The 25008-nt window shown below is 43.3% G+C and overlaps 1 protein-coding gene across 2 annotated transcripts in view; it reads right to left on the bottom strand.

Moving 5' to 3' along the window:
* Positions 1–25008, bottom strand: part of FRAS1 (Fraser extracellular matrix complex subunit 1) — a 408415-nt gene that overhangs the window by 290738 nt on the left and 92669 nt on the right. Inside the window, exon 3 of one of the 2 annotated variants that reach the window (XM_084760406.1) lies at positions 20537–20653. The exons of the other annotated variant lie outside the window; for it this stretch is intronic. Coding sequence (XP_084616532.1) covers positions 20537–20653 — 117 coding nt within the window. The remainder of the gene's footprint in view (positions 1–20536; positions 20654–25008) is intronic. 2 annotated transcript variants of the gene reach the window in all.

Here is a 25008-nt window from a genome sequence, read left to right as displayed (position 1 = left end):
TCAACCAGGGCTGCTTGCTGTAGGGTCAGAGGGGTAGAGAATGCTTCTGGACTGCGCATGCATGGAGATGCTGCAGTTGCAAGGGGAGGGGGGAAGGGCATTAACAACCTGCTGTTATAGGCTGCGCTTGCCTACTGCCATGCTAACTCTTGTTGTGTCCTAAAATGGAAAATCAAAAAACGAAAAAAAAAAAAGGTCCTCATTATAGTCAAGATGGGACAATATCAAGTGAGTCGGATCACCCATGGGACTGTCACCAGTGGGGAGGCCAAAGAAACAGCAATATCACCTGCTGTACAGCCCCACCCTGAAAGACCTCTTTCAGCTTTACAGTCTATATTATTATTCCATCCTTGCGCTCCTAAATCAAGCTACACGTTATCTATCCAACGAACTGCTCGGTTTCTGATGCTTCCCACTTTACAATTCTTTCACAATGTCATCGAATTAATCAAAGTGGTAGCTTCTTCAGAGAGATGAAAGTGACAGGGATGAGGAGGATGAACTACCGGGGTCTGACTCTAGGGCAGGCCTACACATGTAGGAGCTCATTCAATGTCCAAGATAACCCTTGGGCACACTCTACAGATGAGTTTGTGTTGCCTGGGGGCACAAAAAAGATTCAGGAACTTGCCCAAGGCCACATATGTGTCAAGTAGGGGAATCAGGTAAACCCAGGAGTTTGACCTCACTGCCTAGACTAGCTGGAAAGATAAGGGGAGCATAGATGACAAGGATAGCCTGAGCTAGCCCAAAAGTACGGTTATCAAGATACACTTAAGGACTTATCTCGAGAGGCAAAGGGATGAGAGGAATTTTGTGGTCCCTCCTGAATCCTTGTTCAACCCAGCACACACTCTCCCTGGACTCTTGCACACATATCTGTGCTATTTGTCCCGGTTGTTCCTCAGCCCAGGTCTGTTCTTCAGAACTTCTCTTCACTGAAACCAATGTTTGAAAGTCCCCACATTCCGTTTCAGAAGGTCCCTGAGCGCCAACACATAGGCAGTCTGGTCATTTGTCATTTATACTCTACAGAGAGATAAAAAAAAAAAATTATCACTTGAGCTCAAGCGACTTACATTGAGGTTTTCAGTGTCCTGTGTGATAAGGAAACTATCGCTTAAAATCCTTCACATTACCCTCCACAACACAACCTCCGCCACCCCAACACAGACAGCATTTCTGAGAACTAGAGAAATACTAAAAACTAAAATGAAAACCGTGCGAGCCATCCTCAATAATAGTGGGGAGTACTTGCCCACAGCTACCATTCAAATAAAGCCGTAAAAACCAATTCAGAGAGAAAGAGAAATCCTATCAACTTAGCTCTAAGCTTTCATGGTCAAGGATAACAGTGCAAAATACACTAAGAGGAAATGCAGGTTATTCTAAAACACTCAACTCACTTAGGCTTTCTAAAGAGTTCTAAGTGTTTACATCAAAAACTGGAGGGCAGGGAGCGGGGGGGGGGGGGGCACGAGCAGGAATCATCCATCATTACTCCCTCAATAAACTTTTGGGTTGGTATTGAATTCCTCAGTCACCATTGCCACTGCTGTAGATGCTACAGATACCACAATTAATAAGACATGATCTTTGTAAACAAGTAACTGCCCTCCAGACTATAGACTAATAAGAATGAATGAGCACTTTTCTATATAAAAATAATGCAAAAACAATGCAAACAGATCTTCCAAGCTTGGATAGTGAGACCATCTTTCAGTATTCTTTAATGTCACCTTAACATTTTAACACGCTTATGAATTTTCAAATTCATCAGACAGAGCTGACTCCTATGAGTAATAAATCTCAAAAGCATACAAAATTAGTAGACAGGAGATAATGAGGGAAAAGTTTAGCATATTTAAGGAAGTTAAAATAAAATTATATGTGGCAATAAGCTGCAAATGTATTAAGGTTTACAAAAGCAGCCAGATGTGGTAGGCCAGGCCTGTGATCTCTGCACGGTGGAGGCCAAGGCAAGAAGAGGATGGCAAGTTCCAGGACAGTCTGAGTCACATAGCAATGCCCTGTCTAAAAGGAAAAAGGGAAACAAAATATCTACAACATGACTGGCACTGTAGCTCAGGCCTTGCCTTACTCTATGCACAGATTGAGTGCCATGAGCAAAAGAAGTGGCTTTATCACAGTTCTAGAAATGGATCTGGCTTGTAGATGGCTCCCTTCTCAGTGTATGCTTACAAAGTTTTGTACTGTTGTATGGAAATGCAGATGTTGGGGGTTGGTCTGGTGCTGTGTATTTAATTGTTAATTACTGTCCCAGAAAGATCTGGTTACACCCTAGATGAGGACATTGCCATGTATGCCAAGTGATGCTATGTAACTTCACCCACCCCCCCTAATTATCCCCGATTGACTAATAAAGTTGCTGGCAGCGTGGGCTGGGCATAAGACAGATAGATGGGGTTTAGGGTCCAGGCTTGGGGTCTGAGAGCGATCACAAGGTGGGAGAAAAGAGAGGAGGCAGAAGATGTAGCAGGAGGAGAGGGAACCAGAGAGAAGTAGTCGCTGTTGGGCAGGATGGACCATGGGCACGTGGCCATGAGGACAGAGTGATGGAGCAGATCCAGGCCAGGCAGGATGACTTATTGGCAGGTAACTTTGATGTGTAGCTAAGAGATAGCAAAATAGAGGGTTGATATCCGCCCAGCTCCGGTGCATTAAGCTTATAAAATAAATTACAGCCTCTCTGTGTCAATTATTTGGGAACTAGCCAGGTAGAGAAGCCTTCAAGAGTGACTGAGAGAGAGAGACAGAGACAGAGAGAGAGACAGACAGATGCAGAGACAGAGAGACCAAGACCAAGAACTTGGGCTCTGGGATCTCTCTCTTCTAAAATCGTCACCTAGGAGGATAACTCTTCACTCTATGGATTCTAAGGGGCCATCTGAGCACACTGCATCTCTGAGTCTATGAGCCTAGTGGAGTGCACTGCTATAGACCAAGCACACAATAAAATGATAACTCTGTATTCAACTGTTCGATTAACAGTTATTAAGCCCATACTCTGTGTCAGGTACTATTTTGTACAGAAGGCAGAAAGAGGAGGGAAAGAGAGGGAAGGGGAAGGGAGAGAAGATAGGGAGGAGGGAGAGAGAAAGACCCCATTTTTACAACAGCACATTCTAGTAAATGGTAGTAACAGTAAATAACCAAGCAAGCAAATTAAGAAAGCCCAGCAGGTGGTGGGACATCTGGGGCTACAAACTATGGGGGACAAAGTGTGACTGAGTAGTTCTGTCTACCAATATCAATATTGAGCCAGCTTGGTGTTCTGCCCAGCACCTTCCTCACCTCTAAAAATGAGGCCTATGAATCACCATCCTTCCCACTGGGAGGAACAGGTATGGTGCTCGCAGCATCCTTTTGGGTACCAGGGTAATCAGGACAGCGGTGGGGGCCAGGCATGCCACATTATTCCACGTCATCGCTTTATAAAGCAACACCCTGTTAAAGAATTTGTTTTCTACAGCAAAGAGGATTCCTGTAGCTTTTCAGCTCTGCCTGGGGCCCCAAACACTAAGGAGGAAGTGAGACACTGGGTCTTTTCTACTCTCCCTCACCCTTGGCCCACAGAGCTGACGACACTCTCATAAGGTGCACCAACCTTTGTGTACCAGTGTGCTCATTTGCTCAAAAATATTTATTTCGTGTTTTGGAAAAATGAAAATAAATCAGATGAGACTTTAGGGTCCCTGATTTTCAGAAACCGAGAACACTATAATACAATTTAGCATAAAATATACAAATAAAAATTGTACAAGAGTTTAGACATAGCTCAATATCAGAGAGAGACAGAGACAGAGACAGGCAGAGACAGAGAGAGACAGAGAGACACAGAAAGACAGAGAAAGACAGAGAGAAAGACAGACAGAGAGACAGAGAGAAAAGACAAAAACAATACATGATATACTGGGGGCTTTAACTCTCAGGAAACTGCCACCAAAACTGGTCTCCATGCTACTTACGTATTGAGTCAGAACAGAGAAGTAATTACTCAGAGCACAAATGTGATGCTTGCTGTCTGTGAGGAAATCACCGGAGAGCAAGGACACATCGCAATCTGTACATAGATTTGTGTCACTTTGCATATCGCTGCTGTGGTCTAGCTGATAAGCTTCGTATAACAAAATAATTTGTCCATTTGTTTAAGACAAAACAAATCAAAAAACCCCTCTAGTTCTACAAAGAGACAAGGAAAGAACGCAAGACTGTCCTGACCTCACAAATGTTAATAAGCCTCACGTGACTCAAACTTAGCTCTCCAAATTACTATAGACTTCTAATAGTTCACTAGTGACAAGCTTTATGATAAATAGAGTGCTTCTGTAAGAAAGCCATTAAAGATACGCGAAGCCAGGAACAGATGGCATTTACAAGAGATAGACCCGATAACTGATCATCATTTACTATTCTCTGGTCAGGCTCCTATCAAAGTTTCACGATTCTAGGAGGGGAAAAAATAAAGTAACGCCAGATCTTAATTTCCTGAGCAGCCTGTGTACCAGCTGCTTTGCAGAGACCTTGATACAGACATAAATAAAGCTATTCATCAAAGCTGCTCAGGAGATAGGTAAAAAACCAAAGATGACTCTTCTGTAACGTGAGCCACCGTGTACCATTTTCCAACCTATTCATTTCGAAATCCCCACCCTTTCTGATGTTAGGAACGAGTGGTACACCTTAGACACATCTCCTTTCTCATGACAGCTGTGGGATGCTCAGCAACAGGGCTGAGCCCTTCGGGGAGCCAGGAAGCCTGTGACAATAGTGATGAGGGACAGGTTTAGAGGAGAGGACAGTACTCGGGGGAGGAGGGGGGCACGCGTGCCTAAAAAGCAACCACCAAATGTTTTGAAGAGAAAATGGCAAATTAAGCCTTGGTCGAAAGATGGGCCTTCGGGACAGAACAGAGGTGGCAGAACCTTAAGATGTGGAGTCAAGACCAAGGTTTGGCAACCTCGGAGAAGTGAGCAATCACGCTTAGGAGGCAAGGCGTCAAAAGGTTTCCGTTGCATCGATCTGCATCAGCTGCAGAGATGTTTACAGTCACACTGCAACAATATATGTCCTTAGAGTAGACCTGTATGACAATACAAGATGCCCAGCTGCATCTTGCTAATGTATACATTCCAACACCCATGAGATACTCTAAAGGATAAAGAAAGAAAAGAAAGCCCATGCACAGAGGGCTTTAAATGCCATCTGCAATTTGGTTCAAACAGGCAGCGACTAAGTCACTCTCTAACCAACCTTGCACCAACACATTCTGTCTAGACTTTACAAAGTGATAATCTTGATAAATCAAGTTTATTTTAACAAAGCTCCCCTCAATAAAACAGCTAGCTACCTGCTGTGAGCCTCCTCAGTTTACTGACCTGTGCTTCCCTTTACCTGTGCCCTTACAGGTGCTTACACAAGACACAGCAGGAGCCACAAGTTATTGCCTCACGGACCTGCCTGGACTCATCAACCCATTGTGAAAACTGTTATCTTTCCAGAGACGTAAAGTTGCACAGCTCTAGATGGAATGGCAGGGTACCATTAACTGGCTGTTACAAACCAAGATGAATTACATGGCCTCTGTTTGCTGAAAAAAAATGAGACAATTTTTTTTTCTTTTTCTTTTTCTTTTTGGTGGGGGAGGTTCAAGACAGGATCTCTCTGTGTAGCCTTGGCTGTCCTGGACTTGCTTTGTAAACCAGGCTGGCCTTGAACTCACAGCAATCCACCTGCCTCTGCCTCCCGAGTGCTGAGATTAAAGGTGTGCACCACCATGCCTAGCGAAGAGACAATTTTTAGTGCCAACTTGGATGGGCTAGAAGACAGAGGAGAGAGCCATAGGTACACTGCATAAACCTTCCTCTGTTATTTACACAAGCATTAATCTAGAGAGGATTTGCATATGAATTGCCATCCCTGATCAGTTGATACTATCTTCCTAGGCCTAATCTAATCAAGGGAGTCCTTAAAGGAACAGCGCCCTTCTAGTCCCACAAGCCTCCAAAAAGCATCTGGACTGACAGCTGTTCTTCATTCCTGTTTCTGGAATGTAACTTCAGCTCATGCCCAAGGATCCAGACTACCCACTGATCTACCTTCCTGAGTGCCCGCTCTACAGATAAGGTCTTGCTTACTCAGCCCCACATTTAAATAGTCAACTTCTTATGATAAACATCATTTAAAAAATCCTTCCCCTGGTTCTCTTTCTCCTGTAAGTATCAACTGATACAGAGACCCACTACCATTTGCACTAGGCTTTTTTAAAAATCATCATCACAGACACATACATACACACACACACACTCACACACACACACACACACACACCCCTCAATGAGAAATGCTTCTCAGACCCCACTGTGGCACAAATCCCATGTGAGGCTGACATGAGAAGGCTGTTCTGGGAAGCCACTTTGAATCTGCATTTCTAACATGTTCTCAGTCGACATCAACATCATGTCACCGCAAGCAGTTTGACCCACAAGAGTAAACCCAGATCATGGTACCACTAAGTCGATAGTCACTCCCATCCGACACCTCTATACTCTGGCCATTTTCAGATTTCTGTTGATGATATTTGACTTTCTGATTGATTAGTCAATCAATCAATGTATTAGAAGCACACCATGACCACCTTCTAGAACTGTGTATGGCTGTAATAAATTTTTAAAGTAAAACCAAAAGGAGAATTAAAAAAAAAAAAAAAAAACAGAAAAAAGTCCAGAAACAAGTACTAAATAATATCCCCAATACCCCATGTCTAGAACCGAGGCCTGCTCTAGGATGACTGTGCTTCTGAGAAGACACACCTTCACCCCAAATGCCAAAGATCATTCAACAGCTGAGTAAGGCAACACACCGGATGGTCAAAGGTCAACAGAGAAATAATGCAACGGTTTTCTGAACACAGTGACCACCCACTTGTGTAGGAATTGTGACGTCAGGGAGGGTCAAACACCCTCTGGCCTCCTTGCCCAGTTATCATTTATACTCTATTATAACAGCTGTGTTTTGTGGCTTAACGTTTAGTTTGGTTTGCTTGGGCCAGGTGTTTGTGTTGAGACATGACACTGAAAAATGGTGATTCTTGAGTCTGAGGAACGTTGGCATCTTCATCCACCCCCTCTCTTGTTGGTTCTTAGAACCAGTGATGCAGACCACTATGGCAAACGCAGCTCCCAGTGTGCCCGCAGCAGCTTGACCCATCTACAGCTGGACCCGACTGCCTCAGGCCTACCCTGGTGGCTTCTGTGTGAACATTGTGTCAATGTTTCCTCCTCCTCTGCCTGCTACTCTCATCTCAGTCTCCATCTCTTCTTCCCTGCTCCCACTTCCTCATTCTTCCTTCTGTTTCCACACCTCTAAGTACTGCCGAGGAATCCTAACTCATCTTGTTAGACTTCAGACCCATGTGTCTCTCCACCTTCTGGGCATCTTAGCCTAGACCATGTGAAGTCTCTCAGACTCAGAGGAAAGCAAGTCAAAACTCTTCTGTCCCTCTCCCAAATGCCCTCCGCCTGTAGTCTGCTTTGCTAAATGATATGAACATCCACCCTGAGGAGGAGGCTGACGACCTAGAGTTCTCACTGCTCATTTTGTCTCCTGAGACCCAGACACCTCCTCTCACAATGACCTTTGTATAACCCACCTCAGCTGGGCAAAGCTCTCTCCGACATGTGTCCCCTGGGTGTGTTCCCACATCAGCATTTATCCCAAGGTATAATAGACAAACAATGATGGGCATGGTTACTCCTCTAGTCTCTCAACAAGCTGATGTCCCGTTTTGCTGGATTTCTTACTTATATAAGTCTGTGGTTATTCGTATAATCAGGCACTGTCTCAGTGTCACAAGACTGAGGATCTCATCTGTCTGCTCAAAAACCCCAACTTGCCCAGCTCCTGGGGAGCTATTTATGCTCAACTAGCTGTTAAGTGGGCACATATTTAACTTTGTGCCTCGTGCACCAAACTAGAAGCTCCTAAAGAGTTCTTCTTATTTCTATAGGCTGAGTCTCTACTACATAGCAAGGGCTTGCTACCTGTTGGTTGGCCCAATAGTTTAATATAAACATAGTGATGTCAGCAAGGGTCAGATGGCAAACTTAATATATACAGAGGTGTTCTTTCCCTTTCTAGCCACCTCTATCCATGGATCCTGCAGAGGGCCACAGCATCCTCCACCAGCTGCCTCACTTATTGCATTTCCCTGGGTTCACTGCTATTTACAGGACCTGTCAAAGATGGCAGCTATGCCCATCTGTCTCACAGTGACTGCCAGTTAGACCTAGAGACATACAGGTGTTCTCAACAGCATCAGTCTTCAATTCTGCCTTCAGATGAAGGGAAATCCCTGGAGATTAGTTATTCAGACTAAATGGCAATCTGTAATTTCTCCTTCATTTACTTTCTTTGGATTATTGAATATGTAACACACTCAAAGATTATAGAGATATTATTATTTAGAGTATGTTATTCTGGGGCTGGAGAAGGACAGTTCTTCGAAGCTCTCCAAAACTCAGATTTTTAATGACACATTCCCCACTCATTCTGGGGAATTCCATTGTCTTTCATCCCGAGCCCCAGAAGACTGTAGGCAATGCTCACCTCAGCATAACCTGATTCCCTACCTGCCGGCACATGATATAAAAAGGATGAAGCCATCACAGGTGCTTCTCTGGGGAGAGCCAGATGTCAAGAAAAGCCCCCAAGGCTGAAGAGATGGAAAAATGCAAATAAATGATGCAAGGAGGCATGAACTGATGACACCGGTTCAGCGACAACAGCAGCCCTTCCCCCAGTTTGGTTCTGTTTCCTGCTTCCAAGCGACCTTCTCAAGAAGTTTGCCTTTGCTGTGTATATAAGTGAAGCATCAAAACAAGACAGGATTTTGAAGGACCACTTTCTCCCTGTTTCTTTGTGTTTCATAGATGTGACATGGGCCCTATTTGGTAAATGGGAATAGTGATGTCCTGAAAAGTAGCTTAAGACTCAGACTGTGGCTTCTTTCCAGGGAGCTGTGCAGCAAACATCAAAGTCAATCTGGGCTACGAAGCAAGACGCTGCCTCAAACAGAGAGAAGGTGGATTCTTTTATTTCCATGAACATTGACTCTGACCCTGCCCAGGCCCAGCCATTGGGGTTGTAATTCACCTTCACTATACAGAGGTGTATACTCCCTGGCTGGCAACTGTTGGGCTCAGTGTAAAGTACGCTGGCTTCAGCGAAAGTCCTCCCTGAAATCCTGATGGGGTGATGAGTGTTTTGGACAGCTATTCCTCACTGGTATGCGCCAGGTAATGAGTTGGGCTCCATCTGGAGGAGGTTTTTTTTATTGGTCCCCCAGGGTCCTTCCCTTGTTCTTCTCCTGCTCAACATGTCCAGCCATGATTTGTAAGAAGACTTACAAGTATGTAAGTTAAACATCTACTACACACACACACACACACACACACACACACACACACACACACAGAACGTTCTGTCTTGAAGTGTTTTCATTTCTCTCCCAACATGCTCTAAACTGCAGGTGTGCCCTCCTGAAACCTGGACCAAGAGCTTTGCCTACAGTTGAGAGGCTCAACAAATGAGTCTTGAAATTAATTTTACTGTGGCAGAGAATGGCAATGCTTACCCTGGAAATGAGACAGTATGGGGAAACGATGGCTTTCCTCACGAGTCCGAAAGATGATAAAGTTTAAGATGTGCAGTTTGTGGGGAGGGAAGGGTTATTAGAGCAACTGGTAAAAGCAAAGTGAATTGACTCCTACCCAGAAAGAAATTTCTTTCTAACAATTACACTTGATGGGAAGGGGGGATGGCAAACAGCAAATAGTGCCTCTGACCATTTCTGCTAGGACTTTGGTAGAGATTCCCCACTCTTAAAAGAAAAATAAACACACATACAAACAAACAAACCACATGTACACATGCACACGAGGGGTGATAGAAATGGAGAAAGGAAAGACACAGACAGGGGTGGAGAGGAGAAAAGAGCATGAGAGAGAGAGAAAAGTCTTTCCAGGCTCAGATTCTGTAGCACTGTACGTGTCTGGGTTTTCAGTCCTTTAACTGACATTATCAATTTTTATAAATATGGATATGTGACATAGTTACATCTCACAAATAACAGTAAGGTTCCCTGGGTGTGGGGGAATATCCTTTTCATTAATTTAGGTAAAACCAAACCAGAGTTGAGGCTATTAATTTGTTCAAAGTCAACATAAAAATTCTCCTGAGCGTCAATACAGCACTTGACATTCAACTCACTGATGTCTGAGTGGCTGAGGTCTCAATGCTATTGATTTGGAAAATGACAGTCACCCAGAGAAAACCACGCAGCATCTGGCAGGGGTGTGTCTATGGCCCATGAATGAAAGACCCTGTGCTCCTCCATTGTCACTACTCCACATGGACCACGAGCAGGCATGCCGCAGGATGTGGTCAAGGAGGAATGTGCAGATCGGAGTTAGGGAGGGAGGGCAGCCAGTGAGCTTGGCTTCTCTCTGTGCCATGCACCAAGCTCTGCCTGGGAGGTCACAGCTCCTACAAAGCGAACCTCTCTGCCGCCAGGTTCTGATCAGTCCTCCTTCCCCTCATCCCTTAAGATGAAAGGTTACTATTGGCTCTCTGCAGTCACTAGCCCTAGGGAACGGCACTATTCCTCTATGCAATGCCCTATGCAATACCCTGCCATCGCCCCTGAAAGAATGCCCTTATTAAACTCCCTCAAGCTGGCTGATGTAGGAGTGTGATCTGTTTTATGCTGGAGCCCTGACAGCCAGACACCCACAATCAAGACCAACGTTCTGAAGAGTGCGTGCAGTCAGTGGCAGGGGAGCATGCCCATCCTTGACAGGTCACCAAGCCGGAGAAGCTGCCAGTCCAGGAGTCTCCTGGGAGTTTCTCCAATGAGCTGGTCTAAAGTGGAAAGAATGTGGAAGGCAACCAGAAAACAGTGAGAGAATACACTCAGTTTGATGGAAAAAAAGTTTTGTCTTTAAGTAAAGCAAGGAGATAAAAGATTTTTTTTTTTAATAGGAAGGGAAAGTTCTTTATTCCATCTAGTGACATGGACCCGGCATGAAAAAGAGAAGGTAACAGCATGGTCACTATAAAGATAGTTTCATCTTTTTAAAATTTAAAAAGAGACATGCCTCCCGTGTTCAATGTGTCTAATAACCTAAACTTCCTTTGTAATAGACAGCTAAGACTAATATAACTCTCTAGACTGTCACAATGACAATGCAAAAGGCAGATAAAATGAAGAGTAAACAAAAGCCTCTTCCTCCTTCTCTTCAACCCCCTCGTCCCTCTTCTTCCTCCCTCTTCCTGTCCTTCTCATTTGCCTCCATTACAAGCACAGAGTAGATAAGAGTGCAGCCGACTCCAGACTCAACCCCCAGTTCTACCAAGTACTGGCCAATGACTTTCCAGACCATTACTCAGTCTCTCCTTCCTCAGCTTCTTCATCTATACACTAGAGATTGAGAAGTCATACTGGTCTACAGAGTGAGCTCCAGGACAGCCAAGGCTACACAGAGAAACTTTGTCTCAAAAAACCCAAAAAAAAAAAAAAAAAAAAAAGGTGGGGGGGCAGAGGGGTAACCATGATAGAACATTTAGCAGAGGTATGGTTGAGTATTACTGTGGTTAAACTATTCAACTTAGCTATCTTCTTAAAGATTCTAAGAGCTTTAAATTATGGGATGTGAGCACATATGTAGTAAATGTGTTCAAGAGTACATATCTAATGAAGGAGGAGGAAAATGCAATAGCAAAGAGGGAAGAACATGAAAAATGGAACTCATGGTCAGAGCAATGGAGGAAAGGATGTGTGCTCACGCGTGCATAAGTGTGTGTATTTAAAAAGGAATATGTAGAGAGAACACACCCAGGGGCAAGGACAAGTCAGGTATTCATTAGTGAGAGTCAGTAGTATTGGTAATAATATGACCAAAGGGAGATCCTACCACTAACCCACAACAACAACAACAACATATCCCCCAGTCAATATGATAAAGAACAAACTTGCTGGGCAGTGTCAAAATGGAGCCCATGGAGAGAGGCGACTGTGTTTGCAGGAAGCCGTGGGTAGCAAGGGCCGATTTCACCCACTTCTTCATTCTGCCTAAAACCAAGCCTGCTGAGATGCAATAATGGAAATCTCCACAGCACATGGCTAGGCATAGTAATGCCTTTCTGCCTCAATGATGCCGCAGTCTGTGCCTGAACACAATGCATTATTCTGAGCCGCTAGGAGAAAAATCAGTGACTTACATTTAGGGTTTATGGTTTGCTCTCGATCAAAAGCATCCATCCCAACGGCTCCCAGCCAGGTATTCTCATTTCAAGCAAATGGCTCCGAATTTAGACTGTTCTCTTGTCTAAAATGCCTGACCTAATGCACCTTTCCATCTTACTGTACTTAAAAGAGCCTAGTTAAAGATTTATATTCCTGTCGTTTTATCTCCAAGACAAATTATATTCCAGACTACAAGAAGAAGTTCACTAGGAGTCAGCCAAAGACTTCGCTTATCTAGCAGGCTAGGCAACTGGTATGCTTGGCATTTTTGAGACAGCTAGGTGAATAAACCCCTTCTATCTTTCCTCTCTTCTATATTAGTCACATCCAAGACAGATAATCACTTCTGGCTATCAGAACACAGAGGATCCTGTAGCATGCTGTAGGGGTGGCATGGGACAGCTGCACACTCTACCACCTTTGGCAATAATAACTGCATCCATCAAGCTGTCACATCATTATCTCTTTCTTACATACATTTACATATCTTATACATTCAAGTGATATTTAAATCTTCATTAAGCGGGATCCACGATCATACTAAATATGGGATGGATGCATTGACAAAAGTATGTTTGCAGGCCCTAAATTAACAGTGAGGTAATTTATGTGACCTGAGTGGACATTGATTTCTTGTAGTTGAGAACATAAACCAACACATTTCTAAATTGAAACAGTGAACAAAGAAAAATTCAATTTACAGAGAGCTCTTGGGAAACACAAGGCTTTCTCAGAGAGGCTAAGCATCAGAGACTGGCACTAAAAATGTAAGAGAAGCTATTATTCTGATCTCACCCTGTGAGCTGCTGCCCTGTGAAACACTGGGGCCACTAGAGACACCAGAAGACGCAGTGATCAAGAGTTGGTCATGTAGGGCCTCGCCACGCCATCTGTATGGTGAAAGCTAAGCATGCGTACTCAGCCCCCACCAGCATATCAAAGAATTATTGGCACATGCAGAAACAGCACTGCACAAATAGAAATGTTTTTATTGTTGCAACCAGCCTGTCATTTCCATCCAAGATGGCTCTCCAAACTGATGTTTTCAACAGAAGATACTCAGTCCAAACGAGAACAGCACTGAAGCACTCATAGTGCTCTGTATGGGCTCCTTCTATTCAGTAAACAGTAAACACAGTTCTAACATTATGAATTTAGACCTTATATGAAGATACATGACTTTATATAAAGACATAAAGACTTAATGTGAAGACATAAATACTTAATATGAAGACATAAAGACCTTATATGAAGGCATAAAGACTTAATGTGAAGACATAAAGCCCTTATATGAAGACATAAGACTTAATATGAAGACGTAAAGACCTTATATGAAGACATAAAGATTTAATATGAAAACATAAAGACCTTATATGAAGACATAAAGACTTCATGTGAAAACATAAAGACCTTATATAAAGACATAAAGACTTAATGTGAAGACATAAAGACCTTATATGAAGACATAAAGACTTAATGTGAAGACATAAAGCCCTTATATGAAGACATAAAGACTTAATGTGAAGACATAAAGCCCTTATATGAAGACATAAAGACTTAATGTGAAGACATAAAGACCTTATATGAAGACATAAAGACTTAATGTGAAGACATAAAGACCTTATATGAAGACATAAAGACCTTATATGAAGACATAAAGACCTTATGTGAAGACATAAAGCCCTTATATGAAGACATAAAGACCTTATATGAAGACATAAAGACCTTATATGAAGACATAAAGACTTAATGTGAAGACATAAAGACCTTATATGAAGACATAGAGACCTTCCATGAAGACATGTGACCTTATATGAAGACACATGACCTTCCATGAAGACATGTGACCTTATATGAAGACATAGAGACCTTCCATGAAGACATGTCACCTTATATGAAGACACATGACCTTACATGAAGACATGTGACCTTATATGAAGACATAAAGCCCTTATATGAAGACACGTGTTAAATAAAAATGACACACACAGAATCAAAATATTCTTAACACTACCCACAATCTCAGCACTTAGAGGGTTAAGGCAGGAGGGCGACAAGCCTGGTGCCCATCTGGGCTATATAGCTAGACTTTTCTCAAAAAACATTAAGAGCAACTAAATGATAACTTCATGTCCTCACCAAATAATTTCAAAAGATATTTTGCTTCAGTTTTCACTTTTGAGTTGCTTCCTGTGTTTAAAGACTCGCAACCTCTTAGAAATGGAAGGGAAATGTAGAGGGGAGTCGTCAAACCATAAAGAATAAAAAGACTCTAGGACAAAGGTCCTAAGAGTAGAATCTGGTCCCTTCTTCTCTACTGCCACCCTGTGAGGTATCAAGAATTTTCAAGGGAGGAAGGTTTTTATGTCCGTGCCTAAGGGAGGGGACCACAGACAATCTCAGACAGATGGCCTCACTTGACAGAGCCAAAGCAGAGGCCAGAAGATTAAGAGTAAAGGTTACCTCCCAGCACCTGGTCAGGGCTTGATACATGGATAAGTCAACTCTTTTCAGACCTAGAAGACCTAGGACTGAGAAAGAGCATCACCTGGCCAAAGTCCGAGAAGGCAGCAGGACGCATCAGAAGGATTAGGGGTGGTCCTGGCCTTTTCACCTCACAGCACGGAGATGATCAGCCTGAAACTATCTTGAGTGGCTAGAGCAAGTAGCCAGAACTTACAGAGACCTTGTGAATGAAGAGTCACCATGACCTATAAATGAACATTTCAGAATCCACATCTCACTTTTGGAAAAATTACTAAAGCCAACATAGAGTTTGCCGGCTAATATTTCATGACACGCTCACCTATAAATTCAACCCAAAACAATGACATTTTGAGGGAAAAGACCATTTTAATGCTTCAAGGACTCCTCAACAAGAAGGCCAAAGAAGAAAAAAAAACAAATGGAAAGATGGGATAATCTTAGTGATGATGGTTTTTAAAAAGATAAACTAAGTATTACCAAAAACACTATTTAAAAAGAAAGCTGACTTAAACCAAATTCATCCCTTTGTGAAAGGGAAGCGAAAATACTATTTTTGAATTGGCTTTTCAATGTCAGAGTAGAGTTACATCCTAACCCACTGTTATATCTCAATAATGTTGTGTTCTCAAAATTCAGCTTATCTACCAAGCTAAATATAGATAAATTTCCAAAGCATTTTACACTTGTTCTCCTTTTAACAGCTATATCTAGGTCAGAGAAAGTGTTATCAATGAATTAATTAGAAATTCCAAAGGCTATGTTGTTTTCATAATTAAATTATTTGGTTAAACAAGAACAGTGTTCATATCAGATCTACTGAAAATGTTTCTAAAATGCCTCCCCCTCTATGTTACAAATAATATGTACTGGCTGTAAAACTTTTCTTGGTCGATTAAAACCATTTATTATGGGTAAGACTTTTACAGTTTTTGATATAATAAGCCCAGTGATGGCAACTGTAGCTAGAAGGTCAAGAAAAGTGTAGACGCCAAACATCACCATGTAGACAGAAAGCTGGCAGAGTATCCCAGGGAGGAAGGAAATGCAGTGGGAGAGACACAGGGGTGAAAGAAGGCAAAAGGACAGTACAGGACAAGCCAGAAGCCACGGCTGCCAAAGGACCGCAGCAGCCTGCATCCCAGAATCAAGACTCAGAAGATTTTAGTTGGGAAAAATGAAGGGAGGCTATTTTAGATTTGGGAAATAAAATGAGAAAAAGAATAGGCATAAACATGCATGGCCAATTTCATGGGATAAATGACGATAGAAATATGGGGTAGGGCTATATAATGGGGTATGCTGAGGCGAGGTGGAATAGTAGTTATTCAGTTTGGCGGGAAACAGAGTGCTACTGAGAGCTTGTAAACAAGGAAGTGGAGGAATGAGCCCTGGGACTGTGCTCATATATGCTGGAGAGTTTGTCCCGTGGAGGACTGGGGGTGACAGTTTCACAGCTACATGCTAGCTTTTTTGTTTTCTAACCAGGAGATAATAGTGATTTGGCAGGAAAAATAGCCTGTGCATAGCAGTCATCCCAGGAACAGAAAATACGGCAGAGGATCAAATAGAAGCATCTGATAAAAACACGGAAGTGTGCCTGGAGTCCTTCAGCTGAAGCTCTTCCTAACCAGCACCATGCCCTCTTGTCACATGTGTTCTGGAAGAAACAAGTCCAGGGAGATGAGTTTTATTCTCGCTCTTGGCTTAGCCTGTGGTACTTGGTCACATGCATTCAGTCTGAGCATCACTGTGGCCGGAGCACATGGTAGGGGCTGTTCCTCACTTCTCGATGGAAGAAAAACAGATGACAGGATACCGAGGACCACGGACAGGATCTATGACTTCTTCCCATCAGATGGTGTCTTAGGGCTTCTGCTGCTTTGACAAAACACCATGACTAAAGCAAGTTGGTAAGGAAAGGGGTTTTAGGGGGGCCTTACACTACCACATCCTACATAGTCCATCCATCGGTGAAGGGAGCCAGGACAGGCGGCATCTACTGAAGTTACCAGAACCTTGACAAATGGTACCATCGCCTGGGACCAAGCCCCTAATACTTGAACCTTTTGAAAAGATGCTTCAAATTTTCTCTGTAGGAAAAGAAAAATCACCAAAAACGTCCTCCCACACGTTTGTGGGCAGTTTGTGCCCATATATAAAACGCATCCAGGGGCAGTAATGGAACGCCAGTGATGCCGGAGCCAGAGTCTCTAGGTTTAAATCCTTGCGGTGATGGTTATAAGCTCTGTGGCCTTGGAAAATGTACTGAAAACGACTTAGCCTCCCTGGGAGGCGTGGGTGGGAAAGCTGAATTGTATAGAGAATATTTTAAGAGTTAGTAAGAGATTGGCCTCAGCAGTGAGGTCCAGCTGAGACTGGAGGTCATGACTTTCAAAATTCTAAGGCAGAGCAGAAAGAGGAACAAGCACATTCAAGCGATCCACAGGGAGAGCCCTGAACCCCCGAACAGCTGATTCATTGTGAACCTGAGTGCAGCAAAAGCGACAGACAGGAAGATTAAGACAGGAGTTAAAAACAGAAGAGAGAACTAAAAGAGAAAAAGGGCCCAGGATACCGGAAACCGAGAGAAACATAATGAGCAGGTGCCACAAAACAGGAACCTGAGAAAGGAATTCAGATGCCCCGCAACTTCATCGTAGGATGGAGTGTGGCCATGGAGTTGGGCCACAATGACCCGAACCCAGAGCCACTGAGAGAATCATACAAAGATTGAGAGGGACAGTGCCAACAGGGCTGATCTGACGTCATCCTTCTTTTACAGGATGATTCCCTTGAACTCATGATCCTCCTGCCTGTGTGGTGGCGCACGCCTTTAATCCCAGCATTTGGGAGGCAGAGGCAGGCAGATCTCTGTGAGTTCGAGGCCAGCCTGGTCTGCAGAGTGAGTCCAGGACAGCCAGGGCTACACAGAGAAACCCTGTCTTGGAAAAAAAAAAAAAAAGAGTGAATTTTTTAATTTGTTTATTTTATTTGTGTGTGTGTGTGTGTGTGTGTGTGTGTGTGTGTGTGTGTGTGTGGTGTTCTTGTACATGTCAGAGGATAACTTGAGAGAGTCAGTTTTCTCTTTGTCCTGGGGGTCAAACTCCAGGTTATGAGGCTTGGCAGTAAAGTACCTTTACTTACTGAGCCATCTGGCTGGCCCTTGACCTCATCACTGTAAAATTTCGATGATCATTATTACATTATAATGGGTCGAGTGGATAGAACTAGACAGAAATAACAGTTAGGCCCTCCTAAATACACTCTGACCTCATGGCATTGTCCCAAAGTTATCATCTCTAGTGAAACGCCCAGAATTGAGCCTTCTCCCTTCTGGTTCATTTATTTAACAACTAATTACTATGCAAAGCACTGTACAATCTGTGAGCTCTCATCTATGGCGTGGGCACTGTAGGGCCTTACTACCTATTGGAGGGGCTATGAGAATAATTAGCCATTTTACAAGAGCTAATTAACAAGACAACAGGTGATGGGAAAAAGCAATATGAAATGAAGCAACAAATAAATGATACAGGTTACGGAGGAGAGCCAACGCTGCTGGCTGTCATCCTTTCCTGCGGTCCCATCTTTCATCTGGTCATTTAGCAAAGAAGTATTGAGCACCAGCAGCAGGATGCCAGTAGAATGGCAAATCAAACAAACGCCAAGACACAGGGAAGAAAGGTCTAGCGAACAAGCAAACAAACAAATAAATAAGCACATCAACACAGACCAAGCTAAGAACTGGCAAGAAAAAGGAGGAGATGCTTAGAGAGACAGAGGGCCCTGCTGGGAGATCACGGATGCTCAACACGACATTTGAAAACACCTTAAAAGGTGTTCCTTTTATGTACCTTTAATCCCAGCATTCAGGGAGGCAGAGGCAGGTGGATCGCTGTGAGTTTGAGGCCAGCCTAGTCTACAGAGGGAGTCCAGGACAATCAGGGCTACACAGAGAAACCCTGTCTCCACAAAACCAACAAATTAAAAAGTATATGGCAGCGCTTTGTCGTCTCTTGTCTCCACTTTAGGGATAAGTAAATGGGTTTTACTTATATTAATTAACATTATCATCTTCTCTCTATTCAAGGGACAAGTATATTGAGTCTCTCTAGAAATCAAGGCTAATAGACGGCAGAAGCAGAATGCAATGTCAGGTACCACTCCCCGTCTGAATCTCATACTTCCCACTATGCCATGCTGACTACCAAAGTTGCTCACTTTGATTCATGAATATAATAGTAAGAAGAAAAATATGCTAATGGAAATAAAATAAACCTATATAATTTATTAAAATAATGTCGCTAAATAGCAGTAGAATCAATCTTTTCACAAAAACACATATTTGAGCCTAAGTAGTTATTCTGCCAGCATCATCTACTCTTGAGGCTTGATTCCAGGTAAGAAACATTGAACACAGTCATATCTAAAATTTAATGGGCAGCTACTATGTACTAAACCCGGCCTTGGTGCTATCCATGCCCTGTCTTGCTTTGCTGAGTCTTGCAAGGCTTGGTCCTGCAACACAGACTTGAGCGATGAGGGATAAAGAAACGGCAGACACGTAAGAAACAAAGACACACATAGATAAAAGCTGGGATGTGCTGTGTTCATCCAGACGCACAGTGCCTCATGTGCAGAAGCTCAGCATGTTGTTGCTCTGAGCATCGGGAGGACGAGGTCAGTGGGAGGTCTCTGAAAGAAAGCAATCTCAGGTGGCAGTCATATCAGAGGAGGAAGCTACGGTTGCCAGTTTCTGTACGCACTGATCAACTCTTTGCACATGCTGACCAATCACTCATAAGCACTTGAACTTGAACTTGGATTTGCCTCGCTCACGGAAATTTTTGCTATTTCCATGCCTCTAGGGCATTAGAGCCATGTCAACAGTACACGGTCATTCAGGGCTCCACTGATTTCCCACATTGTTTGATCTCTGAACAGCTCTGTAAGACGCAGGTTTCTCTCCCCACTTGGGATTATGACATCAAAAGTCAAGCGATTCAGCGGGAAAGACAAGATGCCAGCCCCATCACAGGACATGAGCCATCCCCTGCACCAACCCAAGACTTCCAGGCATCCCAACTGGTGTTGCAGAGAACAGAGGCAGGACCGTTTTCCAAAGGGAGCAGGGCTGAGGGAGAGTAGAGCAGGTTCACTACCAGACCTCAGGAGCCTGACTGGGGCAGAGATGGTGAACACTGTACAATTTTTTAAAATTTACTAAATTCGTTCTTGAAGGCCCGAGGCAATGGTAGTCAAGGAACAAAAGGGCAGCTTGTGGTTGACAACTCTCCCTCGTCAGCCTTGTTGGACTCCCCGGCCCCTCCGTGTAATACATGTAGCATATCCGACCTGCATCATAAGTCATCTCTACCTTTCCCACTAAAGAGCTGCCAATGCCAATAAGCTGTCACTCCCCGCTCCCTGATCTTACTGTTTCATGCCACAGAGTACGCATGCAACAAAGGCTCGCGGAACTCGGCAATGTGCAGAATTAGCCAGACGAAATGGCCCCAGGGAGAAAGGATTTCCAAGAATATATTAGCACCTGCCTAGCCTCCTGACAAAGTCAGAGGTCTCCAGTGGGCAGCTAGTGGAATATTCAGGATCTATTCCCAGCCACTTTCCTCTGCAGAAGAAAAAAAAAAAAAAAAAACACCACAGGCAAAGGGAAAAGTGGAACAATACTCATAGTATTTTAAAGAAAACTAAAATTACCTTCACTAGAAACTCCATATGGTATAAGCCTCGGACAAAGGGTTCAACACCAATAAAAGTGAAAAGGAAATGTACGTGATCGTAGTAAAAACGGCGCTGCTCGCAGTCCAATTGAGCCTAACACAAAACAGAGAATGTGATGTTTAGATAAGATTTATGTTTGCCAAACCAAACCATACTGTGTGAATATTATAGAGGAGAAAAGCAAACATAACTCAGTGAAAACCATTGTTGGCTCTCTCTGGGAGATCCACCCTCTTGAGGCACTGACTGAGAGAGGGATTTAAGGACTGTCCTGGAGCTGAGGAAGCACTACAGAGTGATGCTGAGGACAAGGCTGGTGCTTCTGGTGGAAGAGGCTCAAGGGCACAAACACTACACGGGGCATTACCGTGTCTACACTTAGCCGGAAGCCACATGTCAAGCCGTTAGTCTAGGCAAGGGTCAATGCTACACTCGGGAGGCAGAGACAGGCAGATAACTGTGAGTTTGAAGCCAGCCTGGTCTACATCGTGAGCCAAGGCTACACTTGAAAAACCCTGTCTCGAAAAACCAAAAAACAAACAAACAAAAAACTATACATTCTAAATAGTTGAAAACTCATAAAAACCAGCTTAGGAAGAAAGCACATAGACAGTTGTTACCTGTGACAAGTGTGTGTGTCTGTGTGTTTGTGTGTGTGTGTGTGTGTGCATGAGAACATGCGTGTCATCACATGTAAGCCAAGCCAGAGATTCATGTTCAGTGTCTTCCATAATAGCTCTTCCCCTTATTTTTAAAGAAAGGGTCTCTCACCGAACCTAGAGTTCACTGACCTTTCTAGACTAGGGGGCTAGCAAGCTCCAGGGATCCGTCTAGTCTATTTCCCATAGGATTTGGGGTTGGGGTTACAGAAGTGTGTCCCTATATCCAGCTTCTTTTTTTTAATATATTAATTTATTCATATTACATCTCAATTGTTAGCCCATCCCTTGTATCCTCCCATTCGTCCCTCCCTCCCAAATTTCCCTTACTCCCCTCCCCTATGACTGTGACTGAGGGGGACCTCCTCCCTCTGTATATGCTCATAGGGTATATCCAGCTTCTTCAAGGCTCTGGAGATCTGAACTCAGGTGCTATGCTGGCATGGTATAAGCATTCGACTCACCGAGCCATCGTGCCAGCCCATCACGGAGTCATTTAAACTGGTATCATCTTTTAATGTTTACAGAAATCCACACGATGTAAGAGAGCGTTTTCACTGAAGACCTAAAATGGCATCAGAAGGATGCAAAGTATCCGCCAATGTGCAACCTCCGCCTATGAGCTGAAAGAGCACACTCTAAAGTGATCAGATGTCCACCGCGATCTGTAAACCAGGGTTTGACCAGCCAGCCAGTAAAGCTACATAACCAACGTGCTGGTCCAAGCACAGCAGAGTGAGTAGCAGCCTAGACTCATGCTGATTTCAAAGCCCAGGTGAGTCATGTCCTAGTTGTGTGAACCTATGTTACCTGCTTACCATGTGTACCTCAGTTTCTTTATCTTGAAAAATACGGTGTGGGTTTTGTGAAAGTGGCTATTACATTTAAGGATAGAAAATGTGCCTACTACACAGGAACTGCCCGTCAGTGCTATTTATAACAACAATTTTCACTACCAATAGCTTATCCATTTTATTAACCCGTCTATAGAAAGCTATTTAACTTACTTCTAAACTGCCTAGCTACTTCTGAACTGGCATTGAAAAGGAACTTTCTCTTGTTTGAGTTCCTGAATAATAAGTTCTCTGTGATGTATTCATTTACCTTGTACACTGTATAATAGTCATCTGTACATAAATCTGCTTTTCCTAACAAATTCTGAGCCCCCTGAAGCAGAAATATCAGCAATGAGCTTAGCCTTTCCCATGTGAGAGATAAGCTTTGTACAGTGGCTCACAGACACAATAAGCTAGGGAAGTAATTATGCTTTCCTGCGTTGATTTTTTTCGAGAGAATGTACTATTTTCTATCTTAGTTAAGGCACACTCTACTTGTGAAACAAGCAGATCCCTTATGTAAGGGGACACGTCTCATCTAGTTCCTATCCAAGGGCAGATATTCTATACAGCAGAGGGTCCATCTACTAAAGGCGATCACTAAGGAATGGAGGTGCACAGTGGAACTTCCAATTTATGGCTTCCAAAGTTCTGCTAGGTATGACCAACCCAGGTGAGCTAAGAAGGAGGAGGAGGAGGAGGAGGAGGAGGAGGAGGAGGAGGAGGAGGAGGAAAAAGGAGAAGAAGGAGGGGAGGAGAAGGAGAAAGAAGAGGAGGAAGAAGGGGAGGAAAAGGAGGAGGAGGAGATGGAAAGTAGCACACTGTGGCATTTTCTGGACTAGGACAGGAAAGGCATGCATTTTTCTACTCACACCCCATTAAATGGAGCTCAGGTAACACACTGAACTGCAAGGGAGGTTAGAAGCTAAAACAAGGGGAAATAGATTTTGGAAAACAGCTATAAGTCTTTCCTGGTTGTTGAAAATAATTCTGTTTGATATATTCGAAGGAAATATTCACCTAAAATTTGTAGAAGCTCTTGAAAAAATGAAACATTCTTGTGAGAATAATTTAATTAATGGAGAGTCCATATCCAAGATAAGGCTTCTCCCTTAAGCAAAGTAAAAGGCTTTTCATGTGTTTATTTAGCTGGTTGGTTGGTTAGTTGGTTGGTTGGTTTTGTTTTTCTTTTAAGGCTAGTCACTTCTTGCTATGTAGCCCTGGCTGACTAAGGACACACTATGTACACTAAGGTAGCCTCCAATTTGTGGTGATCCTCCTGCCTCTGACACCAGAGTTTCAGGAGTTAGGCATGCCCCTCAATGCCCTGTTAAAATAAAAGGTTTAAGATTAATTATTCAACAGCAAACTGTCTCTTTGCCTTTCTTAATAAGAATAACTTTTGCCCTCTTTCTGTATATCTGTAGTGGAGATTTATAAAGAAAAATGTGTCTGATTAGTACTGATCTCCACACCGACAACTCATCCTTCGAGGGTAGCAGACAATTTCAGCCCACGCTCACTTCTCCGTATCCGTTAGCTCCCCAAAAAGAGATTGCTATGAAGCGTTTTCAATTTTTTAACAGAAGAGGCTTATTTATTTAATCATATTTCTAACTCTTTTGGGGGTATCTGTTACCCTGTCTCTTTGGAAAATGAATACTGTTTTATACAACATAACGAGTCTTCAATATAGCACAGGTTGTTTTTTTTTCACTTGTGTTCCTATCCAGGCCAAACCCACTGGTAGATATTCAAAACTCCAATCAGATCACAGGATTAAGAAAAATTTAAATGCCAAAAGAGCCTACGGTACATTGATTGCAAAATGGATCTGATTCCACACTCTTCTGAGTCTCAGTGTCTGGCTATTGGACTTTGGAGTCGATTTCTGCATCTCTTGAATCTAATCTGGTCTTGAGATTGGTTGCAGCCAACAGAACGTGGTAGTACGCGACAAATTTCAAGAGGCCTCCCATGTATCTGCTCACTCTTTGAAGCACGTACGAGGGCCACGTGCGTGGGCCCGTGACCCTGCTGAACAGTAAGAAATGCACAATGTCATCTTGTCCCATCAGCAGGGAGCCAGTCACTAGTCAAGAGTGTGAGAGGCTGTGCACAGCAGTGAGCCTTAGGCACTCCATTGGCCGATTGCCAAAGCTAAGGCAGGTCCAATCAGAACCAGGAAGGCCTGACCCACATCAGCGAAAGGACCCAGACGGCCCTTAGATGCCTCCTGGAGAATCTCATGTGCTTATTGTTTCTGTGCGCTGGTATTTGGTGTGGCGTGTTACTCGATAATTACCCGGTACAGAGTGTTATAACAGTTTTCTATTTCCCACAGCCCACCATTCTGAAGATGAGTAAACAGAAGGCTGGGGCAGTAAAAATAAGACCAGGTACCAATAAAAAAAATTTTTTTTAAAGATTTGGGCTTAGATGTTTCTAACCTACCCATTCGATGTGCTGTCTACTAAATCATCTTATTTGGGTTTCTCAAGTCAACATAAGCACACGGGTCCAGGGACAGCTAGCCACTGATGAATGCCATATGCAGGCTTGTTAGAGAGTTTTCATAAAATGAGACAGTGAGGCCTATGATAGTACAGCCCAACAAAGAGCAATGCTGTTTCCTATACACTGGGCAATGATGAAAGTCATAAACTATTACATTGTCAGAGAGGAAAAAAAAACACCCTCGCCTTTATCATATGTTTAGCTCAGAAAACTAACTATTGCCTGGATGTTAATGAGAAAGGGGAGGGAAGAGGAGGGGAGGAGAGGGGAGGGCAAGGGGAGGGAGGAAGGGAAGGGCTCTGACATGATTAATGCTCATGAATTTTTAGGGCATCATGAGAACTGCCCTAGAATTTGTCTTTTTAATTTGCATTCTGACTTAAAAGACTAAAGGCTGGGAGGGCAGAAAACATGACTTTTTTTAATGATTACATTC

This window comes from Acomys minous (assembly GCF_964271855.1).
Source record: "Acomys minous genome assembly, chromosome: 15".
NCBI classification, from domain to species: domain Eukaryota; kingdom Metazoa; phylum Chordata; class Mammalia; order Rodentia; family Muridae; genus Acomys; species Acomys minous.
Note: the sequence above shows the minus strand (reverse complement) of the source record. Positions and strands in the feature narration are given on the sequence as shown.